Here is a 12,852-nt window from a genome sequence, read left to right on the forward strand (position 1 = left end):
CCTCTAGAAGTCCCTAGATCTAATGATAATTCTCGTTTTTGTTTTATGCATAATATTTTTTATTTCTTATTAGCTTACTTATTCTACTAAGGATATTACGTATTATATCAGTCTTATTATAAAACAAAAAGTTACTATCTTGAATAATTAACCTAATATGGATCACAATAAATTAATATATTTAGTATTTACCATTAAATAACCCGCTTCAAATACAATTTATTACACTCTCATCTTCTATACAAATATTTATATTTTAATTATGTGTATTACTCATAGTATAAAATGTAGCACTGCAGGTTCATTGGTTATATAATGATTATAATTACTGTAATATCTCATCATTATATAGTATATACTTTTTTTTGTCTAGTTGTAACTTATAAGTACTAAGTAGTAGTAGGCGCTAGACCTAAGTATACATTTGAAAAATATGTTCATTGTTCAACTATCTCAATTGTTTTAGGGTTATTATGTATGCTATAAAACTTATTACTAAAATTTAATTTGTCACCATTAATAATCTTTTATACATTTTCACAGTTTATACATTAAAAAAAAATAAAAATTATTAGTTGCAAGTTAAACTAAATTGAATACATAATTATTCTGAATTGTTGAATTATTACCTAATTTCAATCAAAAATTTTAAAACTGTTACCTTAATTAATTATTTTAGTAGCAATTGTGTGCAAAAAAATACGAGTGTAATAAAATGTGAGTACCTATTTAAGTAGCTCTTTTTACAAGACCAGTGGAATTTAATAAAAGCACAAAAACATAATTTTTCATTGAGTAAGCTTTGTCTATAATTATTTGTAAACTTATTTTTAGGTTCATAATTATAACATAAAACATGAAAACTGAATGCTGTAATTATAATTATACATAATAAAATGAAATGTTTTTTTAATTATTATTATTTTAAGCTTTCTTCGACACAGAAGAACATGGTCATATTACAATTTTAATGTTATGGTTTAATATAAGTTATAACTATAATATGTTTTAATATTATGATATACTGCTTAAATCATTTTTTTAATTATTTTGTTCGTGTAAAAATTATAGTTATATAAAAAATAATTTATATTATAAAAATTTAAAATTATATTTTAAAAAGTATATTTTTATTAATAATAACCAGTGGTGGCACGAAATTTTTTTTCTGGTGGGGAATTTATGTATGGCTACTCCATCACCCATTAATTTGTCTATACCATATTTTCAGGAGTGTTGTTAAAAATTTTGCGGGTATAATATGTCATATTCTAAATAAATAATCAAAAAATATATCTATTATATTATTATCACAAATGTACTACAGTAAAACTTCAAATGTCTTCCGTTTTATTTTATTTGTATGTAACAATACATTATTTTTTATTTTTTAATGTATGAGATTTCAGAAAGTGTGCAGTTAGTATTAACTTTATTGAGTATTTTTATTTCTAAATGTGCAATAAAAGAATATTTAATTTGAATATAACAGTCAAACTTAAAATGATATAACTTAAGTTTAAAAACTCTTTAAATCAATTAATACTATTTTATATGCTAACATTTAGTGTGAGCATAAAATCCATTTTATGTTTTCTGTTTTGGTGTATTGATGATATTTAAACTTCACATAAATATCCCACCTAGCGTTGCATTTTTTCAATCAATTGACCGATTATGTATCATTTGTTATTCGAATAATCGATTAATTAATAAAAAAAAAAAAATACATATTGATCATAATTTCATCAAAATCGGTTGAGTTCTGGAATGCATCGAGAACATAATACGAGACGTATACCCGTCGATAAACTCGGAACAATTTATATCTACACGCCCATTGACGGAAAAAAAGGTCAGGTTGCAGGTAGCTGGAAACTCGAGAGCCGCACAATTATGTATATATATAGATATTAATATATTATACAATATACAATTTACACGTATTTTTAAAATTAAAAATATCAGCGTTTCTCTACTATATTATACATGTTACATACATATAAACCTTCCTCTTGAATCACACTATCAATTAAAAAAAAAACCCCATCAAAATAAAATCCGTTGCGTATAGTTTTAAAGATCTAAGCATACATAATAGGGTCAGACAGCGGAAAGCGACTTTGTTTTATACCATGTAAAGATAAACATTTACAATTTTTTTATTTACTTACATTTTTTTAGCATTAAATCATATGGGGGTAATGGAGGGGCAAAATAAATTATTTTTTTTTGGGGGGGGAGCACTTGCCCACCCTTGTCACTTTGTAATGCCACCCCGGATAATGACATTAAGTTGCAACTTTGCAAGCACTCAAATACTCTAGTACATGAATCACCAATCAATTTTTTAATATGGCCACTTAGGACTTCAGAAAGTTTTCAGTAGCCTTCAAAACTTAATGTAAATGATTATCCAAAAAGAACAAATTTAAAATAAAAAATTTAAATAAAATTAATTTTTTGTCCACGAGTCAGGAAAGTTTATCCACAGGCCATCATTTAGTAACCACGTATAAATATTAAAGAGTAATTGATGCTGAAATATACTACCTATAACAAAAACCATTTTAAATTTATTAGGGATTATAAAAGAAAATAATCAAAATAATGTGTATAATTTAGGGATACTTATAAATCGTTAGTTAAATTATAGTTGCTTGTCGCACAATATAAGTAATTATTTATTCGAAACAGGTAATTGTTACCAAATAAAAAAATTCAGTACAAAACACATAATTAATAGAGATAATTTCTTAAAATTAACAAAATTTAAAACTTAAAAATAATAAAATATAGGTTGTTATTTATTAATATTTGATAACAAAATTAATTATTATTAATATTGACAAATTATTCTATAAGTATCGAACGGATTATTGAATCTAAAAAAAAAAAAAATTGGGCGGGAAGAGGAAAAGTGGTACGCATTTTACAGATACTTAAAGTGTTAATTACAGTGAAGGTCAATTGATTTTTCATTAATTTTTATATTGTTTTAAATTAAGTTAAAATATACAACAAAATGTGTATTAAATATCGCGTATTTAATGATAGCTAATTCAGTCTGGTCTAATTACTTAATTTTATATCTATAACTAACTACACCTGAGTATTTTCAATAAAATTTATGTATTATTTAATTTATATATAACCTATATACTTTATTATTATCACTTAAATTAAAACTAATTTTCTAATTTTAAATTATTTACAAAATAAAAAATGTTATACATAAAATTATAATTTCAATATTAAAAATAATAAAAGAAAATGTAATATATAATATGAACCTAGGTACATAATACATTTTAGGCTATAATATAGCCGTTATATTTAATCGAAGTTTCTTTCAATAGTTTTAACTAACACATAAATATCTATAATATAATCACAGCACATTATTATAATATATTATTTAATAACATACACGATCTTATTATACTATAATAGGTACCTATTTATACCAGACATCAAAATTGTCTTAAATATTTTTACAAGATAACACAGGTCTGTCTTTCTAACATATAATCAAAGATAGGTACTGATATTTCAGTCTTCAAAAACAAAATCAATAATCCGCAGTTCGTTTCAACGATGGCATCAACCATTTACACGCCATCGTTCATCAACTCACTCAAAATGATTGAGCAATTAAGCTACACGAATTGTTCTCAGTGCGTTGCATATTCATTGTACACCATGGCTGAACAAATGAATAACCATGTGAAAACAAGAAATCCACCTGACTATAAATGAAAAAAAAATGATTATTTTCTTTCTAAAAACATCAGTATTCAAAATGTTTTTTACAAGCATTTTTAATAAAACTGTTATTAAATCAACAGACAGTTATTTATTTATTACATTTAATATTAGTATAATATTTATATATTACATAATATATTATAAATAGGTACATTTAAGTTACATAGTTAAAACTTACTTATCTTTTTAAATATTATTTTTAAGTATGGAATAAAAATGGATTTTATTTATATAGCATTGTAACTATATATACAAATAGCCTAGTTGACATTTTTTGTATTCATTTTTAGTTTAGAGTTATTTTATAAAAAAAAAAAACCTCTAACATATAGTACACCAATTAAAACTTTTTAAGTTATTCGACTTTAAACCATAAATAAAAATAAATATTATACATACTTTTTTAGTTAATACAAATGTTTTGGCGCACATCAACATCATAAAACCAATTGTACATAACATTACAGCTATCGCGCTATCGTCAAGACTTCTCGAGTGAACATTTATGGATGCGCTCGTGTTATCCTTATTGAACCACATGGCTTTTATAAACCACGGAACACCCAAACAAATTAAAACATCAAATGTCGATGAACTTAGTGCGGTACATAAAGCCATAGTACCTTGTCCTAAAATTAAAATAATACATTTATTTTTTACTGATCGTAATGTATATTTCACAATTTATTAAACCTTGTCTTGCAACTGCTATACTGGACACCATTTCGGGTACACTCATACCAATTGCTAATAGCGTAATGCCCATAACTGAATCAGGAATTGAGAATTCATTTCCTAAAAATGATTTTTATATTCATTACACTAATAATTTATCTGGTTAATAATATTTATAAATAAGTAATTCTGAACACAGTTATAATATTATATAGAAGTATTGCAATGGTTCTCATTACATTTAACTATATAGTATACAATATAACAGTAGTCCCCAAAGGCGGGCCATAAAATATTAACGTTACTAATGTCTATATTTCCGTTAAAATAATATTTCTTTATTGACAAAATTGCACTGAGAAACTTGATGGGCTTCTCGACAACCTATACGAACAATTTTTTAAATAAATTAAATGTTGAGAATGATTTAAGACTAAAACTATACAGTTTTAATCCTGATATTGACTCTCTAACGGGGGGCAAGCAATATCAAAAATTTTATTAAATTGTTTAACTTGTGATAAGATTCAATAAAGGTTTTTTCTTGATTAACAATTGTTTTTTAATTATTTTTATACAGTATGACTGTTATGGTTTTCCTTATACCTGACGCAGGTTTATAAACATTATATATGTATAATATACATACTTACAAAAGTGTGCTATAAGTGAGCTTCAAAGTTTTTTTTTACAAATTTGGTGGTTCACACAATTAAAACTATTGTGCTAAATATAGAGGATCCCTTTAAGATTTATTTAGTTTTGTGTTAATCAAATTCGCAGTTGTATTATTAAGAACTTAACAATTTATTCAGGATTATCAACAATTTAAAATCCTAAATATTATTACTACTCAAAATTTATTTTAAACGTATGAACTTTAAAATACAATGAATTAGAAAAAATGTTCACTATGGCAATACGCATATTACTCCAAAATTTGTTTTTAATACCAATATTATATATCGGACAGTTTTACAATTTTATAAAATGATTCTATATTACTATATAAAATACTAATTCAATTAATAATAGTTATTTTTTGGAATTTTCTTTATATTTATGTATTTTTAACGACCAAAAAGAGATAAATTGTATGATTGAATTTGTTATTTGTTGGGCAGTATGGTGCAATGGTCACACAGCTGGCCATGGCGTGCGTAGTCGTCGGTTCAAACTTCGGCACAGTGCAAAAAAAAACTACTACGTATTACCGCGTCGTCGTTCCGATTACCTACTCTAACATGCCACAGCCAGGCCCACTCCAATGGGAGTAACGTCCACACACGTAAAAATAATCTTCTTATATAATTGCTCACCTATAATTGTAATCAATTCCACAATGAAAAATGATCCACATCCAATCCAAAATATACACATAAACATGGTAATAGGTATCCAAAAAACTCTATCTAGACTATCACAACTAGGAACAGTCACTTTTAAAATTAGGACTATAGGCCATACTAATAATTCTTTGAAATTTAATAGTTTATCACGAATTCTGTCCTTCCATTTGGGTAAAATAATATGCTCCTGCACTATAAATCCATTCTCTGCAACTCCTAAAAGTTATTAATATGCATACTTATCTATATATATACTCATTTATATATTATTACTGTTCGTCTGTTCATCTACAAACTTCACATGCCAATTTACCATTTAGAGGAAGTATCGGCTGACTTTCACTGCAATCGTCAAAAACTTTGTTCTTTTGTTGAGAAATATATTTAAATATTTTTTCAAAATATGAGCTATAAGAGAGAACTGTTGGGAATTATTGACAGCCACGAAAATAAAAAAAAATAGATTACTTACTTAATAAGTATACCATGTAAACTATAATTAATATGAACGCTTCGTAAGCATAAACCTTGTTATCAGCCAATGACCAAACTAATAATGATATAGTTAAAAGATACATAGATACATCACGTGTGATCGGCCAATTTTCCAAGTGTATGAACTACAAACAATATTGCATTATATTTTATTAACACTAATTATCTTATTAATTTTAATTTATATATATTTTGGTGGCATATTGTATTATTAAATTGTATCGTATCAAGGTATTAGAATTCATAATTTATAGTTTTGTGCAGACTATTAAAAAAAACATATACCTCTTGATCAGCCATAAGTACACAAAGTCCAGGAACTAAGAGTATATTAAATAAGCCAGTGCCGACTACAGTGCCGATTCCGACATCACCTTCTGTAAAGAAAGTAGCTAATATATTGACGAATAGTTCGGGACATGCTACTGCTGCAGCCATTACAGACGCTCCCGCAACATCCTGACTCAACTTCATCCCTAAAAAATTATTGAAAAATCTTGTCAAATTACACCACACGAACACATTATAGTATCTAACTAATATATTTAGAGTAATTATTTCATAGTAAACACTACTAAAAATTAAAGTTATGATTTTTTTTTTTTTAATTATACTTTTAATAAATCGAAGATAGAATTTTAGTATTTTTATTACTCTTATTTTTTTTATTATTATTATTATTATTATTATTAAAATTTTATTTGTTCAATCCAAAAATGTTTAATTATACATAGACGTTTTTATAAAATTAATCTTTATCAAATTATTGAATTTAAAATATATTTTATTATTTAAAAATCAAACATTTATAATGATGTACAGTTTAGTTAAGTTGGCCTATGGTGAGGCGTATAGCTATTTCTATTAAATATATTATCAATTTCTATACATAATAACATTAAGACAAAAAAAATATAGACCAATTTAAAATTATTATTGCCATGAACCTATTCACGCCAAAATATTTATACGTTAGTATTCATAAAGATCATTAATTATTCGTACCAACTATTTATTCTTCTACCTTTAACCAAAACTACTAATTAATACCTATATATTTGGTATTAAATTTATTTATCCCACTATAAGAACTTTTGCGTCTGCTATATATCAAACTGCCTGAACTGTCTGAATTTAAAACAATTATAATGATTAAGTATTTTAAAATAACGTTTACATTATAATCTGATTTATTCTATTTGATGAATGCAGGAATATAGTAAAACTAACCTAACCTATGAATATTAGTAGTATTCTTGTAATGATTATGAACAAACTTCTAAAACTAAAAAAATTCTACAGTAGATACATAAAGACACAATTTTTTTAATAATATATCATCATTGATTACAAATATTAAATAACTACTATATATTATTTTACATTTGTATCCAATGATATTGATATTTTATTTTAGTCTTATTTGTTGTATTGTGAGTTTTACCAATAATACATTTTATAAACTTATTTTATTGTACATTATAATTCCTATTAAAAGAATTAAAAAATAAAATAGAAAAATAATATTAAAATAAATAGATAAGTGTTTTATTTATTTACTAGACATACTATATTATTGCATCTTATGAGTTTAGGTATATTTATTTATATATAAATACATTTACGTAATTTTATATCAATATATAATAACTAATAAGATTATTAATCATAGCTTTAAATACAATAATTTAATAGCATTACAATGTTATAGTAAATGTCTATTTTTAAAATATAAGTATTGTTTAAATGTTTTAAATAGATGATTATGATTATTTTATGAATATTAAGTTCTATTGTTGTAAAAAAATAAGCGAAACCGTTCTGAACAATTTAAAAAAATTATTGTTATCACTTTATCAGTTATGCAATGTAATGCACAAAAGGTACCTACTGAGTTATCTGTTAATTGTTTTATAAATTTTACAGTCAAAGTCTAAATAAATTGATACTTGTTTTCTTATAATCAAACAACAGTAGTACAATCTAATACTGATTTCATTTATTACATTATTGTTCTGAATAAATAATAAAAAATTTCGGTTTTTACTGCAATGATTTAGCATTAGCAACAACAAAAATAAATAATATTATCAAGCAGATAAGAATCATTGTGCAATAGTTTATATATAGAAATGTGTAATGTTATATTATTGCAGAATTTTGATAACTTTAAGTTAAACGTTTTTATACTTTTTTTTATTGAATATATTTAATAATTTATAATACCTATTTTATTTTTTGTAAAAAAAAATAAAATAAAAATTGAATATATTATTTACTCACTGTGAGAAATTATATGAATGCTTGGCACCAAATAACGATTGCATACTACCCCTAAAAATAAAAACAAGTACAAAGCTACAACGGAAGTACACAATATGGTATAAAAGCGTTCCTCGAAAATGAAAATCTCTTCAAAAAGTGATTTTTCCTTCTGATTTTTCGTTTTGTTGATTGACAATAAAACGCGCGTGACATGTTTAGTATCTGAAATTTATAAAAAAAATTCATTTTTGAATTTATTGTATTTTCATAAAGATCTTTTATGATATTATAGATTTTAGAACATACCCGATTCGTGTGAAATTCGAGTATTTGACTTCAAACAATAAAATATGAGTACAAATATAGCTAAAATAATTGAATAAAGTTTTGCTTTCCAGTTTTTATGATTTACTACTTGTAAATAATTCTCAAATGTTACCATAATTATTTGTGTATCTAGATTAAAAAAAAAGCATTTGAAACATTTTCATCATATTAATTTTTATTTAAGGTACACATAATGAATTAAATTATTTATATTGAAATGGCACACAGTTAATCATTATTAAAATGTACACAGGGATTTTTCTCAATTTGTATGTGACAAATATGGCAAAGATTATATCGGTTTTTCAGTGACTGTGGAATCCCTGTTTTTAAGTCATGCAAAATTTGTTGAAATTTATATGTTCATAGCTTATAATTTTTCAAAAATATAATTTTTAAATTTTATAGTTATTAAATAATACTTTAACTATAACTTAACTATGATTGTATACTATTTCTTAAAGTGTAGCACCTATACTAAAAATAAATTTAATTTTAACTAATAAGCTTCAGTTTCATTATAAACATTTAAATATTGTTATTTGAATTAATAATTGAAAAAAGTTTATTTTAATTTAATCATCGACATAAAATATTTCTTTGCAAAGAATCTCGAATTAAGTTAAATTTATATTTATACCTACAATTAATTTTATTTTAAATTATAATAGTAAAGATTGATCATACTTTTATCATAATTTTAAATTTATGGTAATATATAATATATACGTACATATACAAATATATTTTAAGTTTTTCAATAAGTTAATACAGACACTTGAAAAACTATGAAAAACATTGACAAAAATGGGTATAAAATAAGGTTCTGAAAAGAGGCTTGATTAGATTTGCGTAAATCGAGCTCCAGTCAGAATCATACTTTGTATATGACCAATGATTTATTGCTATAGTCTGTAATTAATAGTGATTTAAAAAATTGTACAATACTAACTTGCTTGAAGTGAGCGATGCGAAAAGAATGCACGCATGCATACCACGCATTGTACGTAAATGTAAATTTTTATATAAAAACAATACACATATTCTTAATTTAGTTAGAAAATAATGATAAAAATAATTATATCTGAAAATCCCATCATAAATAATTAATCAAAGATATGAATAAAAATATTTATATACTGCGGTCGACTGTTAAGCAATTCAAAAAAATAAATTTCTCTTACACTATGGGAAAAATAAACAGTTTTTCAAATAAAAATTTTTAACAAAAATACATGTTTTAACGCTGCTTACATTGTAATATGGATACATAATATTTCTGTATCATTTTTTTTCTTAAGATTTATTTGTTTCTGTTGAAATTGATAAACGAACGTGATTAAATATAATATATTTATTTTTAAAAATCAAGCGCCTATTTTATATGTAAATAGACAAGTAACAAATTTGTTAAGTCACCACTATTTTTTTTTGTTAAAAATACATAAAACGCAATTGTTTTTTTTTAATAATCCTTTATATTTTAATAATAATAAACCTTAAAATCTTACCTATATTTATGATAGTGAATATAGCTGTCTTTAAAATGCAGGTAGTTAGGTCAAAGCGCAGATCGTCACTGGTTTAATTACTAATATTAATATGAATAATAGAAACCCGTGTCTAATAAACTATCATAACAGAATATACGTCATTACTTGATAACAAATCGTAAATACAATAAAGATTAATCAACAATATAAAAAAATAAAATAAAAACATCACTTGCGATTCATATTTTATAATGTGTAAGTGTAATGATAACAAATTTAATTTAAAATATTGTAAATTGTATAATAAATTCAAATTTAAAAAAGGTTTAAAAATGTACGGTAATATAAATATAAATTTCAACGCCATAAGTATTATTATTAATTAGAATGATTATTTACGTATTTAAAATAAGATAAGCACTGTTACTGCGACGATCAATGATCATTTTATGGAATTAACAATAAATAAACAAAGGAAATGTTATTATATCACATTCATTTTATTCCGATAAGATATTGTATTTTGATAATCTGAAATAAAAAAAAAATTATTGTTGTTGTTTTCTAGGTGTGTCCAGTATTGTACAATGTAAAATATAATATATTATAATGTATATTATATTAATATTAGGCAACCTTTTTGGACCTTGCGAGAGCACGCGCTGAAGAGCACGAATTCATTTATTGCAGTATCACGTAGGCGGTAATTCGAGGCTATACAATATATGATTACAAAAATATCACTGTTAATAATCGTTTGCTTAACAAAAAAAATTATTGTTTAAAATTATATTAATATGTTACCTACAAAAATCATTAACCAATAAAATATAATTTAAAATTTATTTTCGTAAGTTAATCAAAATGCAATATTAAATTTCGACTGCAGATGGTATATTATATTAATATTTTATAATAATATTCAATGTCTTGTTTAGACCTTTACTCCTGTTTTTCAAACAGAAGACAATACAATACTACTGTAACTATAATGCAGAATACACAACTATTGTAGTCTATTAATAATATATATGTATATTAATACCTATGATTCGGTACTTTTTATGTTCTTAGATAGACAACGAACGAGATTAACAAAGTCGCAGTTAGAATTGAAAAATCAATAAAATTACTCAGATAAACAATAATTGTTATTTCGATGATCTGCTGCTAGTTTTTACAATAATATCAATAACATAATTTCGGTTTCTATTAATTTTATCAAAAATAAATCATAAATTATAATTTTATTGGATAGCAATAAATTAATTAAATAGGCAATCGTACCAATTATCATTTATCTGTATAACTTTAATATAATATACAAGGTGATAACTCATAAATATTAAGTTATAATTTATATCTGTTCAATCTAACAAAAGTAAATTTAATCCATAAAGGTCTATTTTAAAGATCATAGGGGCTAATTGTGAATAAAAAATTATATTTTATTCATATATTTGCTCCGTAATCAAGCATAATTGTGGGTATAGACTATAGGCTAATAATAATAATCAATAATCATATTGCTATAATATTATGTTTCAATAGTTTGACATTTTGTTTTAATTATGTAAAGTTATAGGATACCTAAAAACGTATTTATAATTTTATATGTTAAAATTTTAATATATTAGGTAAGTATATATACCAACTACGTTATGATTTATGTTTGTTATATAATTTATGTGTAGTGGCGTACTTACAGGTGAATTTGTTTGGAAAAATCTTGTAAAGCCATCCAAGTCTTTTTTTAGTCAATATGACATTCTTATAAACGCATATTATTTATTAAAAAAAAAAAAGTTGATTACTACAGTTCGGATTATAATTCCATAAAAAATTGTATTTATGATGACTTGAAAACTTTAACATATGGACTTAACTCTTCATTGCATAACAACTTAGATTTTTGTAAAAAAATTCTAACTTGTGTGAAATTTTACCGTTATTCCAAACGGTTTCTACCAGGTCACTAAAATAAATTGTCTAAAAAATCGGTTATTGTTTTTATTTTATTTTGATACAGTTACATTTTTTTTAATTTTCAAAACATTTAATAGTTGTACAAAAATACAAAATGTTTCACATTATTAACATTAATAAACTTTTTAATATATTAATATAATTGGTAAGTAAACTTGTAATGACAAGTAAACTAGTTTAAGGTTATATCTTTTCGAAATAGATTTATGTTTTTTCAACGATTTTTAATTTGATAACATAACATTTTACTTCAACTTTAATTAGAATGTAACATTTATTTTTCATAAATTATTTTTATATTCGATATTAATAAAATATATTCTCATGCTAAAAATCATATTCTATTTTTATTATTATTATTGTTTCATAAAATTATAGAATTTTTGTTTAATATTTATTTTATTAAAAAAATGAGTTGACTTGTTTTCAATTAATACAATCAATTCACATACTAAATTGAAACTGTGATTATCACTAAAAATATTACGATATTA

At 23.6% G+C, this 12,852-nt stretch overlaps 1 protein-coding gene across 1 annotated transcript; it reads right to left on the reverse strand.

The window, feature by feature from the left end:
* Nucleotides 1-2,599: 2,599 nt before the first annotated feature.
* LOC132917744 (sodium/potassium/calcium exchanger 4-like) lies at nucleotides 2,600-10,614 on the reverse strand. The gene is made up of 10 exons (XM_060978622.1): nucleotides 10,391-10,614; nucleotides 8,859-9,008; nucleotides 8,571-8,774; nucleotides 6,573-6,763; nucleotides 6,265-6,412; nucleotides 6,106-6,213; nucleotides 5,763-6,008; nucleotides 4,462-4,563; nucleotides 4,168-4,397; nucleotides 2,600-3,749 (listed from the first exon to the last, which is right to left on the reverse strand). The coding sequence occupies exons 2-10, from the start codon at nucleotides 8,992-8,994 to the stop codon at nucleotides 3,675-3,677; spliced, it is 1,440 nt and encodes a 479-aa protein (XP_060834605.1). The 5' UTR covers nucleotides 8,995-9,008; nucleotides 10,391-10,614; the 3' UTR covers nucleotides 2,600-3,674.
* Between the last annotated feature and the right edge of the window lie 2,238 nt (nucleotides 10,615-12,852).

The sequence above is a fragment of the Rhopalosiphum padi genome, chromosome 1 (genome assembly GCF_020882245.1).
Source record: "Rhopalosiphum padi isolate XX-2018 chromosome 1, ASM2088224v1, whole genome shotgun sequence".
In the NCBI taxonomy this organism is placed as follows: domain Eukaryota; kingdom Metazoa; phylum Arthropoda; class Insecta; order Hemiptera; family Aphididae; genus Rhopalosiphum; species Rhopalosiphum padi.